Here is a 23,475-nt window from a genome sequence, read left to right on the forward strand (position 1 = left end):
GGGGGGTGGGGAGGGGGACCCAGTCTAGCTAGTTTCCATGTGGTAGTTGGCAGGCTTGGTCTAGAAACCTGGACGGAGTTCTTTTCAGGAGTAAGACTGTCTTCACGTCATGAAATGTTTTCATTTGGGCACCTGGAGACCAAGGAAAACCAGAGCTTCCTTTCTTTGTAGATCCCCCCTGGGATTCAAACAGACCAGAAGATTCGGATGAGTGGGAAGGGCATCCCCCGGATTAACAGCTACGGCTACGGAGATCACTACATTCACATCAAGATAAGGGTCCCGAAGTAAGCGCCTGCTTCACGTGGCCAGGCCTGCCTGGTCTCTGCGGCTTTCACCACCGAGTGGGAGCCCATTGAGGGTTCTTTACCAGCCGGGCTGGTGCCGGTGGTAGGGGTTCAGCGCCCGGCCCAATCGCCGGGCCCGTGTGGCTCTGCTACTGTAAGCGCCGAGGCTGAAGCAGGTCATTTCTTCCTTTAAGTCAGGTCTGTCCTCCCGAGTGCTCCGTCTGCCAAGGGGCCATAATAAGAGAGCTTGACTTCGTTGAGTTGCTGGAAGATTGAAATTAATAACCCACAGGGAACGCTTGGCTATTGCTGCTGCCTTTGATTTTATTATTATCTCAGGATGCCCGTCTGGTGGGAGAGACGGATCTATAACCAGATTGTGAAGCTGTGTGATGTCTACATCCTCTGGGAGAGAAGTCCAAGCAGGGAGCTTTGGGCATGCAGACCAGGGAGCCATGGGTGTGCGGAGCAGGGGGCCGTGGGCGTGCGGAGCAGGGGGCCGTGGGCGTGCGGAGCAGGGGGCCGTGGGCGTGCGAAGCGGGGTGCTGTGGGCGTCCGGAGCAGGGGGCTGTGGGTGTGCGGAGCAGGGCGCCATGGCTGTCCGGAGCAAGGGGTTGTGGGCGTGCGGAGCAGGGGGGCCGTGGGCGTGCGGAGCGGGACGCTGTGGGTGTCCGGAGCAGGGCAGGCCCGACGCTGCTTGGGAGGACAGGGTTTCCAGCACCCTTTTTAATTAGATAATTTCCTACACACAGAATTGTAACAACATTTTGTTCCCCCAGTAGACTGTTTAACACAGCCACAGTGTTGTTTAAAACAACTTAGAGTATTTGAGATTTACAGAAGCTTTGAGGGCGTGGGCTCTTGGGTTCAGGGTGTGCCCTGTGCCTGGGTTGTGGGGTCCCGCATTTCCCCCACACTTTGTGTCCTTTGTGTCATTTAAAGAACTGCCCCAAGGAAACTGTCTGACATGGACTGTGCTTGGTCCACAGGAGACTGACAAGCCGGCAGCAGAGCCTGATCCTGAGCTACGCAGAAGATGAGACTGACGTGGAAGGGACAGTGAATGGCGTCACCAGCACAAGCACTGGTAAGGCAGTTTCATGGGAGCCCCCAGCCCCACGGAGGGTGGACGGTTCGGGAGCATGTTGGGGTTTACGCCTGGGAATCTTCATGAAGCCTCCAAGAGCACAGTGGAGAGAGGGGAGCTGTGGGCTAGGAACAGCCGAGGGCAGCCTCGCACGAGGAAAGCTGCCCTCCCTCTGTGCGCATGCTGGTTGCCGAGGTTGGCGACTTCCGTGGTGCTTCCTGCCGGGTGGCAGCTGTGTGTCTTGGAGGGCTGCTCTCCCAAGTTCTATCCTTGGTTCTGCCACTTGCCTTGTGACCTTGGGCACGTCCCTACACGGGAGCACCTTGTAACCACTAAAGGAGAAGATGGATTGAAAAGCTTAATGCACTCCTGACCCAGAGAGCTTCACCAGGATTTCTGTGTCCTGTAAACAACAGTTACCGCAGCACTGAAAGACCAGACACGTGACCCAGGTCTGCCTGTTCACAGCAAGTCTAACTGAATTCCTAGGGCAGTGAACAGATACCATATTTACCCTGAGCTCAGACGTCATGAACCATCTGTAGAGTGTAGTTAAATGTTAGTGATTTGATACCAGAATGCCCGCAGGCAGATGCTTTGGCCACGGGAACCTCAGCCACAGCCCTCCTCCCATGGGACGGGGGTGCTCTGCCGAGGTGGTGCTGTTCTCTGTCAGCTAGGCCTCCCCCTCAGGCCAGAATGGGCGCTGCCGAGGGTGAACTGGCTTCAGTTGCCCAAAGTGTTGCTTCCTTGGTGCCTTGTTTTGTTTTTGCCTGGATCCTGGATGGACCTCTCACCTTCTCAGAACTTGAATGGTATTAAACTAATATACAGTCATTCAGAGCAGGTGGTCAGAGCCGGGGGTCGAGGGCTTGGTCTTAGAGCCCCAGGGCAGGGGTCCCAGCAGCAGCAGCCTGAGCTCCTGTCAAGCCCAGGGGACCAAGTCCTCTGTGAAAAAGCAGCTGCCACAGATCCTGTCTGCAGCCGACCAGGCACTAAGTGGGCACTTATTTTAGTGGTTTTGGTTCACAGGCTTGTCCAGTTAACGTCCCTTGAACTAAAAAGAAGTGGGAACAGTGGGAATAGTTACTCCACTTAACTCCGATCACGCACCTCTAGCTTCTCCTTCCTGAATCCCCAGTATTTCTGCAGTCACGGAGCATGTGAGATTTGCTCTGTAGACAGCACGCAGCCACTGCCCTTGCCCCTTGTCCGTTTAGCGCACGCCTTCTCCCCTCATTCAGCCAGGATTTATTGGGAGGCTCCTGTGTGCCAGACACTTTGCCGGTTCTTTCTTTTAAAATTTTTATCGACATAATTTTGCCAAGTAAGCTTAACATTAATAAATGCATTGGATGCATTTCTGAAAAGTTGTTTATAAAGTGAAATGGGTGTGCCAAATTATTTTTTTCCACTCCTGTTGTCATTTCAGAATTGTATTCCAGTGGGAAATTTGGCTCCCAGACATAATTCTTTAAATGACATTTAAGAATCTTAGCATTGGCTTCCAGGAATGCACTGCCAGTCAGTCTGTGGCCTGGGTGTGAGTAAGCCTCCTGCTGTGCTGTGAAGAGGTTACTTTTGCAGTCCACGTGTGCAGACACACCAGCACACAGGGTTCCCCTTTCCTGACAGCTTCTCTAAAAGTGGGTCCTATTTATATAGGTAGAGCCTGAATCTCTTTTCTTCAAATTATACTAGAAGCAGTTGCAATCAGTTGTCAGTGGTTCTTGGGCTAAAGTGTCACTTCTTAATAGCCTCTAAGTCCCCGTGAGTTAGACAGTCATTTTTAGAGACTGTCACTGCAGGTACAAACTGATTCCTGGGTGTCTTTGCTTTCATTCCGGGAAAGGGTACCTGGAAGGGATTTGGAATAGTTACAGTAACGTAGGAGACTGACCTAAGGTTCTTGGTGGGTTTAGTACCCCTTGTTAATCTTTCTTCCCTTAAGCAGCTGCTAGAAACCTTAATGGCTGACCCTGGCTTCGTTCCCAGTCTGTGACACAGAAAGACCGAAGTGAGCTTGGGACTCTTAGCGCTCTCGGGGATGGGGCCCTCTGAGGTCACCACGTGCCACGTGACCTTTTGGGTTCAGAGACACAGAGTGGCTCATTATGCGTGTTTCTGGATCATCTTTAGTTCTTACACGTACGACACACGAACGTACATTTAGCTGTTGTGTAGGGAGCTGTTCCAGAGCTTGTTTTCTGGGGATCCCACCTGTGACCCGTCCCAGACAAGCTGATGGCACTGACTGTAGAGCTCCTTTAGTTTTGCAGGGCAGAGGCAAGAGAAAGATGAGGGCAAAGGCATGTTAGTAGAAGGAGAAGTGCTCTGCTGGCTCAGTCTGTGCGAGTAGGCGTCTCGGAGTCAGGCTGTGGGTGCTGCACCTCCACCTGTAGGGCGGGTCCAGTCCTCAGAAGTCAGATCCTGGAGTCCTGTTGGCTTCAAACAGATGGTTTGTTCATATGGTCATTGAGTATTTGCTGCATGCAAGAAATGATGCCCAGAGAGACAGGGTCACTGCCCTCATCCAGCTTACAGTGTAAGGGGGGGAAGACAGGCAAACATTGAGCCCCTAAATAAGTGCTAGACCTTGCTCGTAACACTGGGAGTTTGTAACTGGAGAAAACATTCTGGCCCAGAAAGGGTCCAGATTCACGGAATGAACGTTATCTGGTTATTGTCCATCAAACACTTTGCCTGGGAATCCCTGCATGTAGCTGACCAGAAAGCGTCCCCTTTGAGTCCCCAGCGCTTTACAGAGCGCTGTTGGCTGAGTTTATTTGAATTCATTTTCCTTCTGAGGGATGGAAATGTAAACCCTGCTCTGGAAAGCCGTGGTCTGATAGAGGAGTCCTGTGGCCTCCGGTCTGACCTCTTTCTGTGGTTGGCTGAGCAGCCCCTCCCTCTGGTCACCTTCTGAAGGTGCGGACTGGACATTCAGTGCCCATGCGGCTGGAGAGACTTCCACAGGGGCATTTCCTGTTTGTTAGAAGTGCAGGAATCATGTACCGTCTGTACTCAGAGAAGCTTTGGAAGTAAAGTGCTCTTGTTTGTATCCTGTAATGACACCAGAAGGCGCCCAAGTGCCGGGACATCCTACAAGGACATGTCCCTCCCCTTCCCCCAGGCCAGTGTAGTTACAGACCTCATCATCCATGTGCAGAGGCTCACAGTTCATCCCTGACTTTTGGTTCAGTCCTTAAATCCTTTGATGTCCCTGTCAGTAAGCCTTATTCCTGAAGGAGCTTCCTGAATTTTCTAACTTAAAATGGGGAGGGGGGCCAGTACTAGCTCAGTGGTAGAGCGCATGCTTAGCATATCCAAGGTCCTGGGTTCAATCCCCAGTACCTCCATTTAAAAAAATAAAAAGAGATAAGAACATGTTCTTGGTGGCAGGGAGTGAGAATTTCTGGGTGTGTCTGTGCTTTGCTGTTTTGTTTTTTTGTGTGTGAATCATTAACCAGCTAACCAGTGCTTATGCTGGCTCTCCCAGACTTTGGCCTCTGTGGCTCAAATACTGTTTTTGTGTCTCGTGACTAATAGTTAAGAGCTTGGGTTCTTCTGTCAGATGATTCAAGTCCCAGCTCTGCCATTATTAGCTATAACGCCTTAGGCGAATTTCTTCACTTCTCTGAGCCTCAGTTTCTTCACCTGTAAATTGGGGATAGTAGCATCTACCTCATAGGGTTCTTACATGATTAAGTGAGATCATGAAGATCGTGTTTGACATGGTACCTGGCATATGTTAAAAGCTCCATCAGTGGTAACTCATAGTGTGACACACATACACACACAAAGATTTGCTGTTCCCTTACCAAGGACATAGCAAAATTCAGTTCTCTTACCCTCTCTTGTCCCAGGAGGCCCAGGAGCAATGGGAAGTTCCTGGTTTGTGGATTCCTTTGTGTTAGTCCTTTTATTGTTACTTAAGCCTTCATGCAAGAAAAGCGGGCTTGAAGGACTGAGAGAGGTCACACCTGGTCTTGTAACCTGCGGCCATGGACGCCTCTCGCAGGGGCCTGCCACAGTGTGCAGTGCCCAGATCCTCACCTGGGGAGCCCTGGGAATCAGTGTCTTCTGGTCACTTAGGCTTTCTTGAATGCTCAGACCTCTGTTAGCACATCCTTGTTTGGGTCCACTGCTATCTCTCTGAGGATGTTCTTGAGTTTGGAGAGCATGCCAGGTCCAGAGGACTGCCCAGGGGACTGCATCCAGGACAACCACTCCCCGGCCCTGCTGGGGGCCTGCTGCCCAGAGCTTTGAGCCTCTCCCTGATGAAGGCATCTTAGACTGAGATCTTGGGGTTGTGACCATTTTGTACCCTGTTACACACTGCATTTGGTATACATCTCCTAGCACTTTAAACTGCGCTAATTCTCCTGGCACAATTAAAAATATTGAGTACAGTTTGTAAACCAACTCAAAAAGTTGGCCCTCCCTGCCTCATTTTTGGCAGGTCTTTAAAGTGATGCGTTTGTGCAGCAGAGGTGCCCTCAGCGGGCCCTCAGGAAACAGCAGGAGCAGCTTCCTTTATCTGGAGCATTTGGGGTTCGATGCCACAGGTGAGGAGGGCTTGCCCACTGACACACAGGGTCCTCTGTTGCCATCGTCATCGGACATGACACGTGCATGTGTCCTGGGACTACCCGGGTGTCCCTGAGACTGTTTGTACACAAAGCCTGGGTGTGGAAGCCGGTCAGTGGTCTTGGCATGTGTCTTTGCCTTCTCAGAGTCGGTGGCGTGGTGGGTGACAGCCTGGGCTTTTGAGTCCGATTGCTTGAATCTGAACTCAGGTCTCCCTCCTGCTTACTGGCTCTGTGACCTTGGGTCACCTCCTAACCCCTCTGTGTCTGTTTTGGTGTTTTCCTCTGTGACATTTACCTGTAAGTTTATCCTAAGGATTGAATGAGCTAATGTGGAAGCCGTGTGGCCTAGCCTGGAAGGCATCTGGCCCTGGGCTCTACTTCTGTTACAGTTGTTGAGGCAGAGACAACTGGTGGTTGTCCCTTTCTGTTTCTTGTTTCCCTCTTGTCAGCCAGTGACTCGAGGAGCAGTTGGGATGCACTGAAGTGCTGAGTCATCTGACGGGAGAGGCAGCCCTGGTCCACCCCGGCAGGGCCCCCACTCCTCTTGGAGTGGCTCTTGGTGACTCCTTGAGTGGCAAGCCCCTGGGTGGCCAGGCAGGGCCTGGGATGTGATGCGTTGAGCTGTGCGCCCTTGACCCCAGTTCTCTCTGCTGTTTGTGCCCAGGTGGCAGCACCATGGATAGCTCCGCAGGAGGCAAGGCTAGGCCTGAGGCTGGGGAGGACAAGGAGGGATTCCTTTCCAAACTTAAGAAAATGTTTACCTCTTGATATCCCAGCTGAGGTAGGAAAACCCCTGAGGTTTCTCCCCCTTTTGTTTCTCTCCTTGAACTAACCTCTGTTTCCCTCACTTTAACCAGTGTCATGTCCCCCACCCCCAGAGTTGAAGAGGGACCAGTCTCAGGCATGGTGTGCCTGGCCCCCATCAGAGCCAAGCCTCTCAGCCCGTGGGGACATCTGCATTAGGGTAACAGTCAGCTGGTGGTAAAGGGCTGAGCCACACTGCAGCAGCCAGCTTCTGCTGGGCCCACTTCCTGGAGACATTGCACTGGGCGGCTGCCTCACAGCCTTCCTCCTGCCACTCCTGGGGGCTCTGTATCTCATAGTGGTGGGAACCAGGTTGCCCACAGTCACAGAGGGCAAGTCATAGCAGAGCCAGGCCTAGAACTCAGATCTCCCCAACCCCTGCCTGTTTCATAGTGCCCTGTCCTGCAGGGGAAGCTCGGGGCTTCCTAAACCTTGGTTAGGGGTGGGGGTGGGGGCTGCTGGGAGTCCTGCTTGCTCACTGTGGTGTCTCAGGACTCTTTACTTGTGCTGGTCCCTGGTAGCTGGAGCTCCTGGTGTAGCTCCTTGCCAGGGATGACAGAAACTCACCAACAGTGTGTGTTATCTTTCGATGCCAGAGAAATGTAACTGTTTATGTCTTGGCTCAGGAAAACGGTCCACTGGAAACTAGGCCGGGAGCAACAGTCCCTCCTTGTGGCCAGGACACCTAGGACACAGGAGGATCCTACACGGCAGCACCGAGCCCTGCCTGCAGAGGCCCTCTGGACCGCCTTGGCAACAGCAAAATCATGTAACAACTCACCTCTCCGTGGAATGGTCACAGTGGACAGCCCCTGGGCAGTAAGGCATGGCATGCCTAAGGGCTGGTAGTTTCCTGTCCACAAGTAGGTACTTGGCTCCTTCTGGCACAGGGAGAGTCATGGCTGGACACTTCTTGCAGAGCTAAAACTGATTTGGAATCGAATGTGGTGGAGATCTTAGTTAAAGAATTAAAGGCCATGCTTACAGCTTAAAAATGAAGCCTTAAGCTGCACCAAGTTGTGAAGTGATTAATTTCCCTCTCAGCAAACCTCTGGGAGGTTCCAAAATGAGTCTTTACTGTCAGGCTGTCTTTTTCAGGAACCTGGGACATGCACACCCCACCAGTGTCCTCTGTCCCTCAGCAGGGGCGTCCCCTACTCTTCTTGGAGTTTGTTTTAATTCCCAAAGGTACCAAGCAGCTGGAACATTGGAGCCTTGGGACCCCAGGGTGATACATGTAAAGAGGGTCCCTGGAGACGCCACTCTTGAGCACATGAGCCGTGATCTCTGTCAGGACGGACAGTCCTTCCTCCCACCCGATGTGGAGCGGCCTCTTGTCCCTCAACTGTTGAGTTCTGTTGTTCTAAGCCAGGTGTGAGTGGAGCTCCGGCCCTTCTGCTGGACCACAGCCAGCATGTCCTGGGTCCGACTAATGGCCTCCCCCTGCTCCGCTGCCTGCCAGGGGCTTGGTTCTCACCACTCACACTGCTGACCTCTGTTTGCAGAAGTGTGTTTAAATTATTCAGTGCTAAGAATCATCGTCTTTTCCTGTATAAATGTTTGTTCAAAAGAAAGCGTAGTCTCAGCAGTTGGAGGTCCTCCACCATCCACCCAGAGCAAAGCAGTGTCCCCAGCCTTGGCTTGGAGGCTGTGCGGGTTCCGTTGTGTTTCCAGATCCTCCCGCTGTGGTAAGACAGGCTAATGGAGAACACTTCTGGTTAGTTTCTTTTTTGTTTTCTTTCATAATTTACTAAAATAAAGCATCTACTAGTGTCTGATCTAAGAATGTAAAATGATTCTGTATCAATGTAAATAAGATTATCTACCGCAAAAAGATATTTAAAACCTAAATTGTGGTCATTTCTTCTTCGGAAGGGTTCACACAGCTTTGTGCAGGTGGTCTAGCAGCGGGTTACTGGTGTTCGCCCACCGATCAGGCTGCCCCACGTTGCTCCTGGCCTTCCTGGGGCCGGCTGGAGGTGGCTGTCCTCGTCCTCGGCGTCACGCCCATCCAGCACACAGGCACGCTGAGGGGTATCCTGTAGGCTCTGACAGGCGCTGACCCTCTCCAGTGCAGATCCCAGAGCTGGGAGCTTGCCCTGACACTACGTGCTGATCTGAACCGATGTTCCAGGGTTCAGCGTGTAGCCTTTTCTTTGGGAGCCCAAGCCGAGAGAGAGATGCGGTGTGGCCTTTAGGTCCCTACACATCACTGTCTTCCTCAGTAGATTTTTTTTTCTTCCATTATTTTCAGAGGAATATTAAGGTATTTTTGTGTTAAAGTTTTAGTCCGGGCTCCCAGCAGAGAAGACTGTGTCCCGAAAGCCCCAATTCTGCCATGGCTGGAGTGGGCCTCGGGCACAGAGCTCCACCCACCCCAGGGCTCTAGGCTGAGCAGGTTGAGGTGTGAGGGCACTTGCTGGGTTGGGTAAAGAGCTTGGGAAAGACCTGATGGGCAAGAAGGGGGCTCAGTTACTTCCTCCCAATTTCCATACTTTTCCTTCATTGAACAGAAGCTTATTGAGCACCTGCGTACTCACCCAGCGCGATCCTAGAACCCGGGCTGTGGCTGTGGGAAGCTAGATGGTGTCTCTCGTGACAGCCTGAGTTTTCTTACTGGAGAAGTCAACTGAAGTCCCACTCATGGCCTGTTTCTTGAAAGCAGACGTCTAGAGGAGGACTTTCAAAGAGAAAAATAGATTTTCTTTCTAGCCAGACACCTTCATTGCTGTACTGGGGTGTCGTTCCCTCGGATGGTCAGAAGGTGGCAGCACAACATCTGTAGAACCCACATTCCACATGAGGCCAGGATTGGATTTGGTTTATTTCCACAGCTGGCTCTGAGGCATTTGTCCCCAGACAACTTTGCAGCCTCTGAGTTGGGGCCGGAGCATGAGATGAAGCATTTACAAATACAGAGAACTCTCTCTCCCTGAGCCTTTGGGGACTGAGAGGAGGGGGAAAGGTAGATGGTGTTCAGCATTTGCTGAAATGTCAGGAGGGTAGACAAGACACAGTCATACACGGATGAGGCAGACATGCATAGGACCACAGCTCCATCCCCACCTGCAGGCTCTGACTTGTTTCTGACCTGATCCATTCTCCCCATTCCACTCTCTCTCCTCCTCAGGCCTTTGGGTTCTGGTGGACTGGAGCTTCCTTCCCTGTCATGAAAACCCCTCTTGAAGTATCCTCTCAAGTCCCCCAGCATCCAGGGACTGCCCCACCCTTTGCTTTGTTCTGCAACCCTGGAGCCTGGCTGTGAAAATAAATGTTATGAGCAGTCATGACTATTGCAGAAGGCATGTTTACACTCTGTTAATAAACACCATGAAACCTGCACTTGCATATTTTTTAACCAGAAGTTCTGCTTATTTGGCATGATCCTCATGAAAGGTTGCAAACGGGCCAGCTAGGAAAAGACATAAAAAAGTGAAGTGGGACCTGACCTGCAGCCTCCGTGCCTGTCAGTGGGGAGTGGTGGAGACTGACTGCCCTGTCTAAGGGGACAGCCACTCCTCAGCTCCACCCAAGGGGACTATGCAGGAATTCAGACCCAGTGCTGCCAGATCTGGGGCTTCCCAAGAGAGGCTGAGCATCCAGATTTTGATGTGGAGATTTCAATTTTACCTCATTTTTCCAGTTACAACTTGATATAATTCACATACTGTGTGGCTCACCCATTTAGTGTGCAGTTTAGTACTTTTTAGCTCAACGTTGTGCAACCATCACAATTTCGGGATGTTTCATCACCCCCAAAAGAAGCCCCATGCCCACGGGCAGGTATTTCCCATTTCTCCCAAGCCCTCCAGTCTCTGGCAACCATGAATCTATTTCTCTGGGTTTGTATATTCTGCACATTGTACGTAAATGGAATCATACAATATCTGGTCTTTTTGGTTCTTTCTGGTTTCTTTAATTTACATAATAGTTCAAGGTTCATTCATGATGTAGCTAAGTCAGTACTTCATTTCTTTTTATGGCTGAATAAATTTCATTGTATGGATAGGCCACTTTTTTTTTCATTTATTGCCTGATAGACATTTGGGTTATTTCCACTTTTTGGCAATTGTTAATAATGCTGCTATGTACATTGTAAACTGACTAATGTTCAATTAAGCACACACACAAAAAGACACCTATAGAAAAAATAATGCTATTATGAATGTCATATTTTACTTTTTTTTTGGAGGGGGCAGTAATTAGGTTTATTTATTAATGGCAGTACTGGAGATTGAACCCAGGACCTTGTGCATGCTGAGCATGTGCTCTACCACTGAGCTGTATCCTCCCGCCCCCTTATTATCACATTTTAGAATGTTGACTGCTACTTATATGAGGTACTTGGAGTAGTCAAACTCAGAAAGTAGAATGGTGGGTGCCAGGGGAAGGGGAAATGGGGATTTGGTGTTTAATGGGGACAGAGTTTCCATTTGGGATGATAAAGTTCTGAGGTTGGATGGTGGTGATGGCTGCCCAACAACATGTATACTTTCTTTAAATTGAAGTATGGTAGGCTTACAATGTGTTAATTTCTGGTGTACAACATAGTGATTCAGCTACACACACATATATAGTCCCCTTCACATTCTCCCTCATTACAGGTCATTACAGGGCATTGAATACAATTCCCTGAGCTACACAGTAGGACCTTGCCATTTATCCATTTTACATATAGTAGTTAGTATCTGCAAGTCCCAAACTCCCAACTTATCCCCCACTTCCTTTCCCTCCTGGTAACCATAAGTTTGTTTTCTATGTGAATCTGTTTATATTCTGAAATTAAGTTCATTTGTGTCATTTTTTTAGATTCCACATAAAAGTGGTATCATATGGTATTTCTTTCTCTTTCTCTTACTTTCTCCAGGTCCATCCATGTTGCTGCAAATGGCATTATTTTATTCTTTTTTATGGCCGAGTAGTATTCCAACAATGTGTAAATGCCACTCAACTGTACACTTAAAAATAATTAAAATGGTAAATTTTATGTTACATATACATATACATAGTTAAGAAATAAAATAAGAAAATAAAAAATAAATGTTGGCAGCTAACTATAATGTATTTCAGGGACCAAATTTCAGAAGATCCAGGCACACATGGTGTGCCTCCAGTTGAGACTTGTGCTGGGAACAGCTCAGCCCGCAGGTTGATGTGGTGGTGCAGCGCCAGATTCCCCAGCGCTCCGCGTGGTGTGACACACACGTGCTTTTTCCTGCAGTGACACACAGCCGGGGCAGGAGCCCCCGGGCCAGGCCGAACACTTTGATTTGGCATCCAGGGTATGGGAAGGGCCTTGTTAACCAGCCTCATTTGGTTATTGCCAAGAGACATGGGAAATGGGTGAACATGAATGTCTCTTACGGGTCAAGTGGTTTAACATACTAGGATTGTTATTTTTTAATAGGCTTTGTTTTTTGGAGCACTTTCTAGATTTCACAGTGAAATTGTGAGGAAGGTGCAGAGAGTTCCTGAACACCCTCTGCCCCTGCGCACACACAGCCTCTTCTGTTATCAGCAGCCGCCAGAGAGTTGCACGTTTGTTAGAACTGAGAACCTGCGTGGACACATCATCACCAGAAGTCCATAGTTAAATTAGGCTCCCTCTTGGTGGTGTGCAGTCTGTGGATTTGGACAAGTGTGATGACACGTCCACAGCTACAGTATCACAGAGACGCGTTTCATGGCCTCGGGTTTGGTTTTCCTGTGCAGTGCGGGTAGTTCTCAGCACCGGAGCATCCTGAATTGTTGTGCACGGTTTTACCAACTTCACTAGACTTGAGCCCTGGGTGGGGGGGGACCAGTGGGGGCCACCCTTTGAGAGGGATGGGAACAGACAGAGGGGTGCTGGAGGCTAGCAGGTTTGACCACGGGTGGCAGACAGGAGGGAGAAGGTGGCCCAGGGGAGTCAGACACCACTTGGCACACACGACCTCACGTTGCCCTCACAACAGCCCTGCCAGGTGGCACCGGGTGAGCAGACAGACCTGTAAGGCTCAGCGACATGCCCAGGTCCCGAGCCTGTGGGTGAGGAGTGGCTGGAACCCGGTGTCAGCTCCTGCAGTTCACTCTGGGCCTGGCACAGCGGGCTCTCCCCGGGCTTGGTGCCCGGGGGCCACTCCAGGATCTCGGCACAGTAAGTCCCAGCCCTGGCCGGGCAGGTGTTTCCCACCCTGGGCACCTGGGGGACTTAGGCCTTACAGCGCTGGCACAGGTGACCTCTCGTGTTCTCTCGCTGATACGCGAGTGGCTCAGAAGTCTCTTCCCTCCTACCTTGCCTGGAAGGCTCATTGCTCTCCTCTCAGAACTCAGGCTGTCCCTGTCCCTCCAGTGTTCATCGCTCCTGCTCTCTGCAGCCCTGTGTCAATCTGCTGCATATTTATATCTGGCTCTTGTGCTAAACCAAACTCCTCAACGCAGGGCGCATAATTTTTAAAAAAATTGAAGTATAATTGACGTACCATATAACATAAGTTATAAATATATAACGTAGGATTCATAATTTTTAAAGATTGTATTCCATTTATAGTTACTACAAAAGAGTGGCTATATTTCCTGTTGTGTAATATATTCTTATAGCTTATTTAATTTTTACATAATAGTTTGTACTTCTTACTCCCCTCCCCCTACCTTGCCCCTCCCCCTTCCCTCCCGCCCCTAGTAATCACTAGTTTGTTCTCTAAATCTGAGTTCCTTTGCTTTGCAAAAGCTTTCATGTTTAATTAGGTCCCATTTGTGGGTTTTGTGTTTTTTTTTTTCAGTTTCCTTTGCTTTAGGAGACAGATCCAAAAAAATACTGCTATGATTTGCAGCAAAGACTTCTGCCTATGTTTTCTTCTTCTAGTTTTATGGTTTCAGTGTTAACATTTAGGTCTTTAATCCATTTTGAGTTTATTTTTTATACGGTGTTAGAGAATCTTCTGATTTCATTGTTTTACGCAACTTTTTTGGTAATGTTGTATTTAGGGTCCAGCACACTGGTAAGTTGTCAAAGAAGTGCCTTTTCCACAGATCAGTTTAAAGAGTGAGCGGATCAAACAAACTTGGTGGCATTGCTTCCAGTGACTCTGCGGGTCCTGAGGCCAAGGTGGGGCAGTAGAGGTGCCTCGGCGGACGTTACACAAGCCCACGGAGACACCGGTAAGCCTGCGCAGCTGTGTTCTCTGGGCCCTAATTCCTCTTCTCTGAAGTGAGCAGGAGACTGACGGAAGATTGAACCAGCCCCACCATCCCAGTGTCTGGGGGACTCTACCCTCCAAGGCAGGGTTGGGTCCTTACTTCCCTGGTTTCCCTCCCCAGCCTTTGCGGCAGGAGTGTCACCTTTTCTCAGCCGTGTCCAATTCTTGTGACCCTGGGGTCCACAGATCTGCCACGTTCCTTCAAGCCTTTCTTTCCAGCCTGTTTTGGAGACCACCCACATCTCAGGGCTGCTGTACCCTACGGTCCAGGAAGTGGCTGAATAGAGAGAAAGGGAGAAGGGGCCAGTCTTTCCACCTAAAAACTCAAAGAAGGAACACACAGGTGGCCGCACTTGCCTGCTGGAGAGGAAGCATGTGTGTGCAGGGATGTGAAAAGTTGTCACTCCTGACTGGTGTGGGGAGTCCTCTCTGGGTCCCCCACCACTTGATGCTTCCTGCTGGAATGGTCATGTCCTTGGTGCCCCAGCAGCTGCCACCCCAACCTCAGTCCCTGAAACAAAGCACTTTTCTTCCAGTAGCCATCTGTGAGAACAATGGCCTTTATTTGAAAAATAAACTTTACGTAACACAAGAAAGGATCACTGTGACCGTGTCTCCCGTCCCCCCAGACAGGGTGGAGAGGTGGGCAGAGTCACAGCCTGGCAAAGTCCCCTTTGTGCTGCTCCAGCCACTGGTCCAGCGTCCTAGCCTTGGGGTTGAGCCTCAGGGTCAGTCCGATGTCGCGGTCGGGTTTCAGGGCGTAGAAACGGAACATGTTGGCTAGGTCCCGGGCGCCGGGGAAGCCAAGCTTTTCGTAGTCCTCAGGGGTTGTCTGGAAGCAGAGGGGCGTCTCTTAGGGTCGGTCGGCATCTCCAGCCCCCTGACCCCACTGTCAGCACCTCAGTTCCTACCCTGGTCCTTACTAAGTTCATCAGAAAACCGTTCTACTGAAAAGATGAAAGTTTGAAAACCACTGTTCTAGGGCAATTTAAATCCTGTTCTTCCACAATCATGAGATGAAAACTTCTCAGTCCCTTCCAAATCAGGACTCTGCTTACATCACTTTCTTCCTCAAAAACCAAACCTGTTTCTCTTTCCCGACCAGACTGAATCTGAACTCAGGTCCTCAAATCCTCCATGACTGCCTCAGGGTATATTTGTTTAGATAGTCATACACCACTGTGTTCATTGTGCTAGGAAAGTGTTTACATCAATTATTCCATTCAACCCCCACAAGAAACAGGAGGGGGAAACTCTTAATACACCCACTTTATGGGTGAGGAAACTGAGGCAGAGAGGGGTCAGGGGCCGGGCCCCCAGTCTGGAGTCTGACTCGCCCGAAACATGTCCTGCCGTGGTCTCTCCCCATCATTGCTCTGCTTGGGTCTAGGGGCTCTACAGGTGGTTTTTATCTTTTAATGACTCAGTAGCCCAGATTTTCTTTAGTGAAAAAAAGCAAGAAACAAGGCACCTGGGGGTCTGGACAGGAACTTAGCATCAGGGGAGAGGAGAGGACTGTGGGCCTCCTGCCCACCTAATCAGGCCAAGTAGGAAGGGAGACAGGGTGGGGCCTACTCTGGCCTCCTTCTCCTTCCCCAGAGGAGCCTAGGATGCTCTGAGTTGTCCCTCCTTGCCTTCCCCCCCACTGTCCCCTTTTCCTGGAAACCTTCCTTGTGACTTAGTCAAATAGTGATGCCAGAAATTTCACTTGGTGGCCACACTTGGCTCCCAAGAACAGCACGACATAAACGTTTACGGTGATGAATTTGGATTTCCATTGCTCAGAGTGCTGGGGCCACCCCTTCCCTATTGCTCACAAAGCCTCTCTGACCAGGGATGCTGGTCCCCTGGCGGCAGCTGGGACACCCCCCCGGCCGGGCCTTCCCACCTTGGCGTCACGCACGGCCTTCCCTGTGTGCTTGGAGAGCAGGGCGGCATACTCCTCCGCCGTGTGCCTGCAGGTGCTGAGCCCGATGTCCCGGCCAACGTACTCCTCTGGCATCTTAAGCAGGCTGAGCACCACCGGGCCCAGGTCGGTCACTGACATGCCGTCCATGGGCACGTCACCCATGGGCAAGCCTGGGGGGGGAGAGGGACGAGCTGACACGCATGTGCACAGGCCAGCACCTGGCACGCACAGACACCCCAGTGTGAGTAGTGGAACTGAGTCAGGAGTCGGCACACCATCGGGCTCTGCCACCCTGCACGCCCTTCAAACCCTCGGAGCCTGGCTGCTTCTTTCCCGGCATGGGGAGAACCCCGGACCTGCCACTCCTCTCAGGGCTGAGATGGGAACAAGGGGAAGGAGAGGAAGGGGCTCTGAAAGGCTCACAGGAGAAAGGGCACTCTGTCAAATCCCAAATTCCTGACGTGGACGCCTGTGGGGGGTGTCCAAACACCAGCTCTACCAACAGGAAGGCCTGGTTAGCCGAGGCCAGGGCCTCGCCCGGAGCCGCGGTGCTCAGTCATGTTAAATTAACGAGTGACTCCACCTGCCAAGCTGTGGTTTGGGTGGAGAGTCAGGGCAGGGTCTAGGTGTGACACCTGGAGGCCTCAGGTCCTGCCCTATAAAACTTCCTCACCTACTAAAAGGGCCACTGCGGCTGCCTGTTCAGATGACCCAGGGAGTCTGTGAGGATGGAGCTCCAACTCAGAGACAGGACACAGGTGATCTCTGACTACAGCTTTGCAAACTGTAAAGGGCGGTGCCATTGTGCCAACAATGGGACCAGGCTCTGCTCACTGGTGGGCAGGACCCAAGTGAGGGTGAGTGGAGTTCACACACAGGTAAGGGGCCGGGAGGGCACTGACTCCTCCCACCCTGCCTGCTGAGCTTCCTGTGCTAACCCCCTGATCTGCCGGCAGGACGTAGGTTGTACACGGCTCCCTCCAAGCCAGGGACCCAACACATCCAGCCATTTACAGATACGCAAATAGGTATCAAGAAGAAAGTGCTTTCCTACTTTGGGAAATCTACAGCTGGACCTTACCTTCCAAACCCTCCCCTTAGTTTTGAAGGAGAAGCAACAACGACCACACTCATCTCCATAAAGCTCTGCAACAAAGCATCGCATCACCACTCTTGGTAGACTGTCCCACGGCCCCTGCGGAAGTCTGTGCTGTGCCCACGTCACACAACAGGAAGCAGAGGCCCACAAGCCTCCCTGCCTGGCTCACAGTCGCAGCCTCGTGTGAGAGCCAGGGCTTGGACCCAGAACCCATCTGAGCGCAAGCCCACTTTCTGCACCATCACAGCTCCACCTGGTGAGAGCAGACACCTGAGGAAGGGGGAGGGCACTCACTCAGCAAGTAGCTCTTTCCATCTGGGGCTTTCTGGGGCAGGAAGTAGGAAAGGAGATTCTCGAAATAGCAGGGCAGCCGCACGCTGGTCATGGGAACGCCGATGTTCCGGAAATATTCCTCCACCTCCCCCTTGCCATCAAAGTGGCCCACAACCAGTCTCCCCGCCGTCAGCTTCTTGATGTTCTCCAGGCCACTGTAGACCACGTAGTGAAGGCCCAGGCGCTTGGCCAGGTCGGCCAGCAGCTTTCCCTGGTGGGCCGGGAAGGAGAAACCACAAAGCTCAGAGGGAGGACGTGCCCCCATCATGACCCTGGCTCTCCATCTCCAGGGTGGCCACTGTGCCAAGAGCCACACGCTACTCACCCCTCTGAAAGGCTCCCTCTTCTGGAACGATGCTCACACAGCACCGCGGGATTACAAGCCTCCCACCACCCGTACAAACTTAGCGCCACTTCTCTAGATCATCTGGGTTATACCGTCCGATGTGCGTGACCGTGGCCCACCCCTGTGCCATCTGTGAGGGTGCACACAGAGGCTTCCACCTCTGCCTGCTCTCAGGGAGCATCAGTCCACGTGCTAAGCTGTCTTCTTTGGAGAGCTTCCCTGGAAAGTGCTGTGGCTCAGCACACAACACGTACCACTCGGTTCCAGACTGGCCCTGCAGCACATTAGCGCTGCGACCCAGGACAAGTGATCTAATCGCTCTGGCCTCGTCAGTTAAACAGGGACAGCAACACTACCTGCTGCACTAGGCTGTGCTGGATAGTGGCCTCCAGAAAGGTATGTCCATGTCCTAACCCCCAGACCCTGTGAATGTCACATCATTTGGGAAAAGGGCTCTGCAGATATTTTTAAAGTAAGGAAATTGAGATCACTGTGGATTTCCTTGGTGGGCCCTCAACCCAGTGATGAGTGTCTTAACAAGAGACAGAAGAGGAGAAGGCCACGTGAAGACAGAGGCAGAGACCGGAGTGACGTGGCTGCAGAGAGCCGGCAGCCTCTAGAAGCTGGAAGAGGCAAGGAGTGGAACTTCCCTTGGAGCCTCCTGAGGGAGCAGGGCCCTGCCAACACCTTGATGTTATACTTCTGCCTCCCAGAACTAGGAGAGAATTGACTCCTGTTGTCTTTTTTCCTTAACTTTATTTTTATTGAAGTCTAGTCAGTTTACAATGCTGTGTCAATTTCTGGTGTACAGCACAATGCTTCAGTCATACGTGAACACACATATATTCATTTTCATGTATTTTTTCACCATAAGTTACTAAAAGATATTGAATATAGTTCCCTGTGCTATACAGCATGAACTTGTTGTTGACCCCTGTTGTCTTAAACCACCTGGCTTGTGGTCATTTTTTATGGCACAGGCGGTCAGGCAAAGATCTGTGACAACCAGAAAAGCTGTCTCTGTCCACTCTCTGGAATGGGCCTCTATGTGAGCCAGCAATCAAAGAAACAGTCAAGGCTGAAAACAAATTTGGAGACCAGTGCTCCAGTCCAATCTCCCTTTAAATTGTACATGGGAGGAAAAGACTGACCAGTGCAGGGAGGTCACAAGTCCACAGCCATGGTGGTGGGTAGCTGTGAACGAGGCAGGACTGAATGCTGACTGCCATGGTTCTCAGCCTGTGCCTTTCCTCTGCCACCAGTCACACTTTCCACACACACCCAAGTGCCTTCTATGTCACAGGCACACTGCAAGTGTCTTCACTTTCAGCGAGATTTTAAAAAGATGGCCATGTCCCCAAAATAGTCACAACCTTCCCCCTCTGCCACCTGGGCTCAATAACTAGCCAACCAGAGAGATTCTGAGTGGAAAACAGAAGATAAACATACAACATGTGAAAGGGGGCAAGGGGGACTATCTGGAATGATAGAAATGTATTATATTTTGATTAGAACGGCAGTGATGTAGGTATATCTATTTTTAAATCTCATCAAAGCATGCAATTAAAATGTTTGCATTTTAAGAAATAATTATGAGTCAATAGAGTTTTTCAGAAAGTGTAAAAAGTCACTGGATGACATAAAGCAGATTATGGCTGCCTGGGGCTAGGGAAAAGGGAGAATGGGGAGTGGCTGCTACCAGGTATGGTGTTTCTTTTTGGGGTGATGAGACGTTCTGGAATTAGGTAGCGGGGATGGCTACACAACTTTGTGACTATGTTAAAAACTACAGAATTGTACACTTTAGAAGAGTGAACAGTATGGTATATGAATGATATCTGAAAAAAAAATGTCACTGGATGAGGAAGCAGCCATCTCCTGCCCTCAAAAGTCTAGGAGGGTTGCACGGAAGAGGAGGGGAAAGGCTTGCAGTAGTAAGTGGTCACAGGCAGGGGTCAGCCCCTCTCTAGCAAGTCAGAGCTGCCCCCTCAGGGACCAGCAGAGACCTGGGAGCTCCTTTGCAGAGACCCTGCTCCCAGCCCCGGCCTCTGCACACACTCCCGCCTGCCCTCACCTGCTTGACCTCCCGCTCCTGACTGCAGCTCTCCCAGTAGTTGGTCACGATGAAGGTGGCGTGAGCCCCGGTCAGGGCCAGCTCCATGCTGGCCTCATCATCCTGGTCTCCCTGCACTACTTCTGCACCTTGCAGCCTCAGCTCCTTCGCTGCCCTCTGCCCAGGGTCCCGGGTCACCACTCGGACCCTGAATGTCCCATCTTCCAGAAGCGTCCGGGCCACTGAGCCCCCCTGGGCACCTGTGAAGAGTCAGAAAGACTGGCAGGGTCAGAGCGGCCCAGGAGGCCTGCCAAGGGTGAAGCCCCTATAGGGAACGCTCCACTGCAGCAAGACACCCACCCTGTCTGCCTGTGACCCCCACTGCCTGCCTTACCCCAGCTTTTATATACTTACTCATTTAGATTGAAGAATAGTCGACTTACAATGTGTTAGTCTCTGATGTACAGCATACTGGCTCAGTTATACATACATACATACATATACATTCTTTTTCCATATTCTTTTTCATTATAGATTACTACAAGATATTGAATATAGTTCCCCGTGCTATAGAGTAGGACCTCATTGTATATCTATTTTATACTTAGTAGTTTGTGTCTGTTAATCCCAAACTCCTAATTTATCCCTCCCCCTCCTTTCCCCCCTGGTAACCGTAAGTTTGTTTTCTATGTCTGTGAGTTTCTGTTTTGTAAATAAGTTCATTTGTGTCATTTTTTTTCAGATTCTACACATAAGTGATAACATATGGTATCTGTCTTTCTCTTTCTGGCTTACTTCACTTAATATGATGATCTCTAGGTCCATCCATGTTGCTGCAAATGGCATTATTTTACTCCTTTTTATGGCTGAGTAGTATTCCATTGCATACATATACCACAGCTCTTTATCCATTCATTTGTCAATGGGCATTTAGGTTGCTTCCATGTCTTTACACCATCTTTTAATAACAGCTTCACTGAGATAGAATTCACTTGCTGTAATATTCACCCTTTTAAATTGACTTTTAGTATATTCAGAGTGTGCAACCATCACTGCAGTCAATTTTAGAACATTTTCATTGCCCCCCAAAGAAAACCCATACCCATTAGCAGTCACTCCCCATTCTCCCCTCCTCCTCACCCCTGGCAACCACTAATTTACTCTCTGTCTCTATGGCTTTGCCTGTTCTGGACATGTCATATACATGGAATCATACAACATGTGGTGTTTTACCTCTGGCTTCTTTCACTTAGAAACATGTTTTCAAGGTTCATGTTTTAGCAGACATCACACTTACACCTTTCATAAAAATTTTAAAATGTATTATAAAATATTCAGCACATACAAAAAAGGTTACCAATACTCAAGAGCCCATCGCATAGCATAACAAATAAAATATCTCCTACACCTAAAAAAAAAGACTGAGAAAATTATAAAAATTAAAATCATTGAAAGGAAGAAAATAAATATCATCCATAAATATATGTATAAGAACATTATACATATACCTGCTGCAACATTATTATCAATACTGGAAATTTATAGAAAACCTAGATGTCCTTTGGTAAGAATCTGGTTAAATAAGTGATGAATCAATACAAAAGTAATTAAAAAGAATATGGCAGATCTGTATGTATGACCTAAGACAAGTGACCACAGTGTGTCCTAGACTGGAAAAGGCAAACTCAGGGGGAGGGTATAGCTCAGTGGTAGAGTACATGCTTAGCATGTACGAGGTCATGGGTTCAATCCCCAGTACCTCCATTAAAATAAATAAATAAATAAACCTAATTATCTCCTTCCCCGCCAAAAACCCCAAAACAAAACAAAAGGCAAACTGCAGAACTACAACTACTCTTATACAGTAGTGGCAGGAATGTAAAATGGGACAGTCACTTTGAAAAACTGTCTGGCAGTTCCTCAAAATGCTAAATACAGTTACCAAATGATCCAGCAATTCCAATCCTAAGTACAGTTGCAAGAAAATTAAAAACATATGTCCACACAACTAGTATATGAAAGTTCACAGCATTATTCACGATGGCCAAGATATGGGGACAAAACATAAAGGGCAAAATATCTATCAATGAATAAAATGCAAGGTGGTCCATCCGTACAATAGAATATTATTCAGCCACGAAAAGGAAGGAAGCACTGGTACATGCTACAACATGGATTAGAAAACATGATACTCAGTGAAAGTCAAACACAAAAGGCCACATATTGTATGATTTCATTTATATGAAATGTTCAGAATGGGCAAATCTGATGACAGAAATTTGGTGGCTACCAGAGGCTGGGGAAAGTTGGAGGAAATGGGGAGTGATTGCTGGTGGGTACAGGGTTTCTTTTGGGGGTGATGAAATGTTCTAAAACTGTGGTGATGGCCACAGAGCTCTGTCAATATACTTAAAAGCAGTGAATTGCATACTTTAAATGGGTGAATTGTGTGGTATGATTTTTATCTCAATAAAGCTGTTATATATTTTACAAAATATATAGGAAAGAAAAAAAAGTGGGGGCAAAATAAAACACTACCATTTAAAAAATAGTATCTATATATCTAATCTGTCTGGTAGAATACTCAAGAAACTTGGTAACAGTAATGGATGGGGTTTCAGGGACAGAGGTGGGAGGAAGATTTAATTGTGTTATTAGGTGCTGTCACTAGTTATTCAAAGTTAAGTAATCAATTTCAAAACAAAAATTTAAAGGGGATCAGCGTTCAGGTCCTCTCCCACGGCCCCACCCTGGGTCAGGGGTCCTAGCTATCTCTCACCCCTTCCTCCAGGACCCCTGGACGTCTCCTGGCGCTGGGGGGTCGGGCGCCCTGGCTCTGCGGGGCTAGACCGGCCGGACCCCTCGGCTGGGCTTCATGACGGGTCCAGGGCCTTGGGGGCTCCGCTTGGGGTTTCTCTTACCTGTGGCTCCAAACACGACCACCAATTTCTTGTCCGCCATGTGAGCAGGGGCTGAAAATGCGGTCCCGAGAGGTCTGGGGGCCGTGGGAGGCGAGGAGTTGGCGAAGGGGCTGGGGGTTACCGCCTGAACGATCCCGTGCGCGCAGCGAAGGACCAAGGGGGCGGTCCTGCCGGGAGAGGTCGGGACCCTGGGACCCCCGTCCCCAAGGGCCCGATACCCCCTCCCAGCTCGACCCCGGGACCCCACCTCCCTCCCGAGTACCCCGGCCCCGCTGTACCTCCTTGACACAGCCTAGATGGGAAACAGCGAGGGAGACGAGGACCCCGGGTTTTGCAGCCGAGTCCACCGCGGAGGGGAGGATGGACGTCTTCGAGCGCGGGAACCCCTGCCCGCAGCTCCAGACGCACTCTGCCAAAGCCACCCCTTCCCCGACAGCCTGTATAAAGGGACCCCAGGCTGCACTGCTTCCGAATCCCCATCATCCAGACTCCGACTCTGCGCGGAGCTGAACTGTCACCCACCTCCGCGGGCACAGATGGTTCGTCCTGGTTCCTGCTGCGCTGGGAGGCCGTTCAGGACGCGCCCGACCCAGACCTTCGTAAACCGGAGTTGCATAAATCGGGGCTGACCGAAATGTTGGCGTAGAGGGCTGCTTAGCTGAATGCTGGGGGTGATGACTGCGTGAAGCTAAATAATTAAGTCGGTAGGTAGGTAGATAAAATTTTTGTTATCTTGCACGAACATCTTTGAAATATGGGGCATCATCCAAAGATAAGTAAATCTGTATCCGTGAGTCTTAACATCTGAAGCACTGAGTTCTTACATACCTGACTCATGTTTGAGGTCGCTACTACTTGCACGGATT

At 50.1% G+C, this 23,475-nt stretch overlaps 2 protein-coding genes across 5 annotated transcripts in view; one reads left to right on the plus strand and one right to left on the minus strand.

The window, feature by feature from the left end:
- The window catches only part of DNAJA3 (DnaJ heat shock protein family (Hsp40) member A3), a 29,009-nt gene extending 20,456 nt beyond the window's left edge, over positions 1–8,553 (plus strand). The window contains exons 9-12 of one of the 2 annotated variants that reach the window (XM_006204323.4): positions 172–287; positions 1,277–1,374; positions 6,631–6,747; positions 7,397–8,553. In XM_006204323.4, coding sequence (XP_006204385.1) covers positions 172–287; positions 1,277–1,374; positions 6,631–6,734 — 318 coding nt within the window. In that variant the 3' untranslated portion in view covers positions 6,735–6,747; positions 7,397–8,553. The remainder of the gene's footprint in view (positions 1–171; positions 288–1,276; positions 1,375–6,630; positions 6,748–7,396) is intronic. The other variant, XM_006204324.3, reaches the window with a different exon arrangement.
- A 5,937-nt stretch (positions 8,554–14,490) lies between these two features.
- On the minus strand, positions 14,491–23,027 carry NMRAL1 (NmrA like redox sensor 1). Of its 3 annotated transcripts, none has more exons than XM_006204326.4 (6): positions 22,888–23,027; positions 22,610–22,776; positions 19,710–19,948; positions 17,251–17,500; positions 15,837–16,027; positions 14,491–14,780 (listed from the first exon to the last, which is right to left on the minus strand). In XM_006204326.4, the coding sequence occupies exons 2-6, from the start codon at positions 22,647–22,649 to the stop codon at positions 14,601–14,603; spliced, it is 900 nt and encodes a 299-aa protein (XP_006204388.2). In that variant the 5' UTR covers positions 22,650–22,776; positions 22,888–23,027; the 3' UTR covers positions 14,491–14,600. The 3 variants fall into 3 exon arrangements, with proteins under 3 accessions (XP_006204388.2, XP_072798695.1, XP_072798696.1); XM_072942594.1 differs by having other exon boundaries at positions 22,610–22,683; positions 22,888–22,958; XM_072942595.1 differs by lacking the exon at positions 15,837–16,027 and having other exon boundaries at positions 22,610–22,914.
- Positions 23,028–23,475: the final 448 nt, after the last annotated feature.

This window comes from Vicugna pacos, chromosome 18, assembly GCF_048564905.1.
Source record: "Vicugna pacos chromosome 18, VicPac4, whole genome shotgun sequence".
Taxonomy (NCBI): domain Eukaryota; kingdom Metazoa; phylum Chordata; class Mammalia; order Artiodactyla; family Camelidae; genus Vicugna; species Vicugna pacos.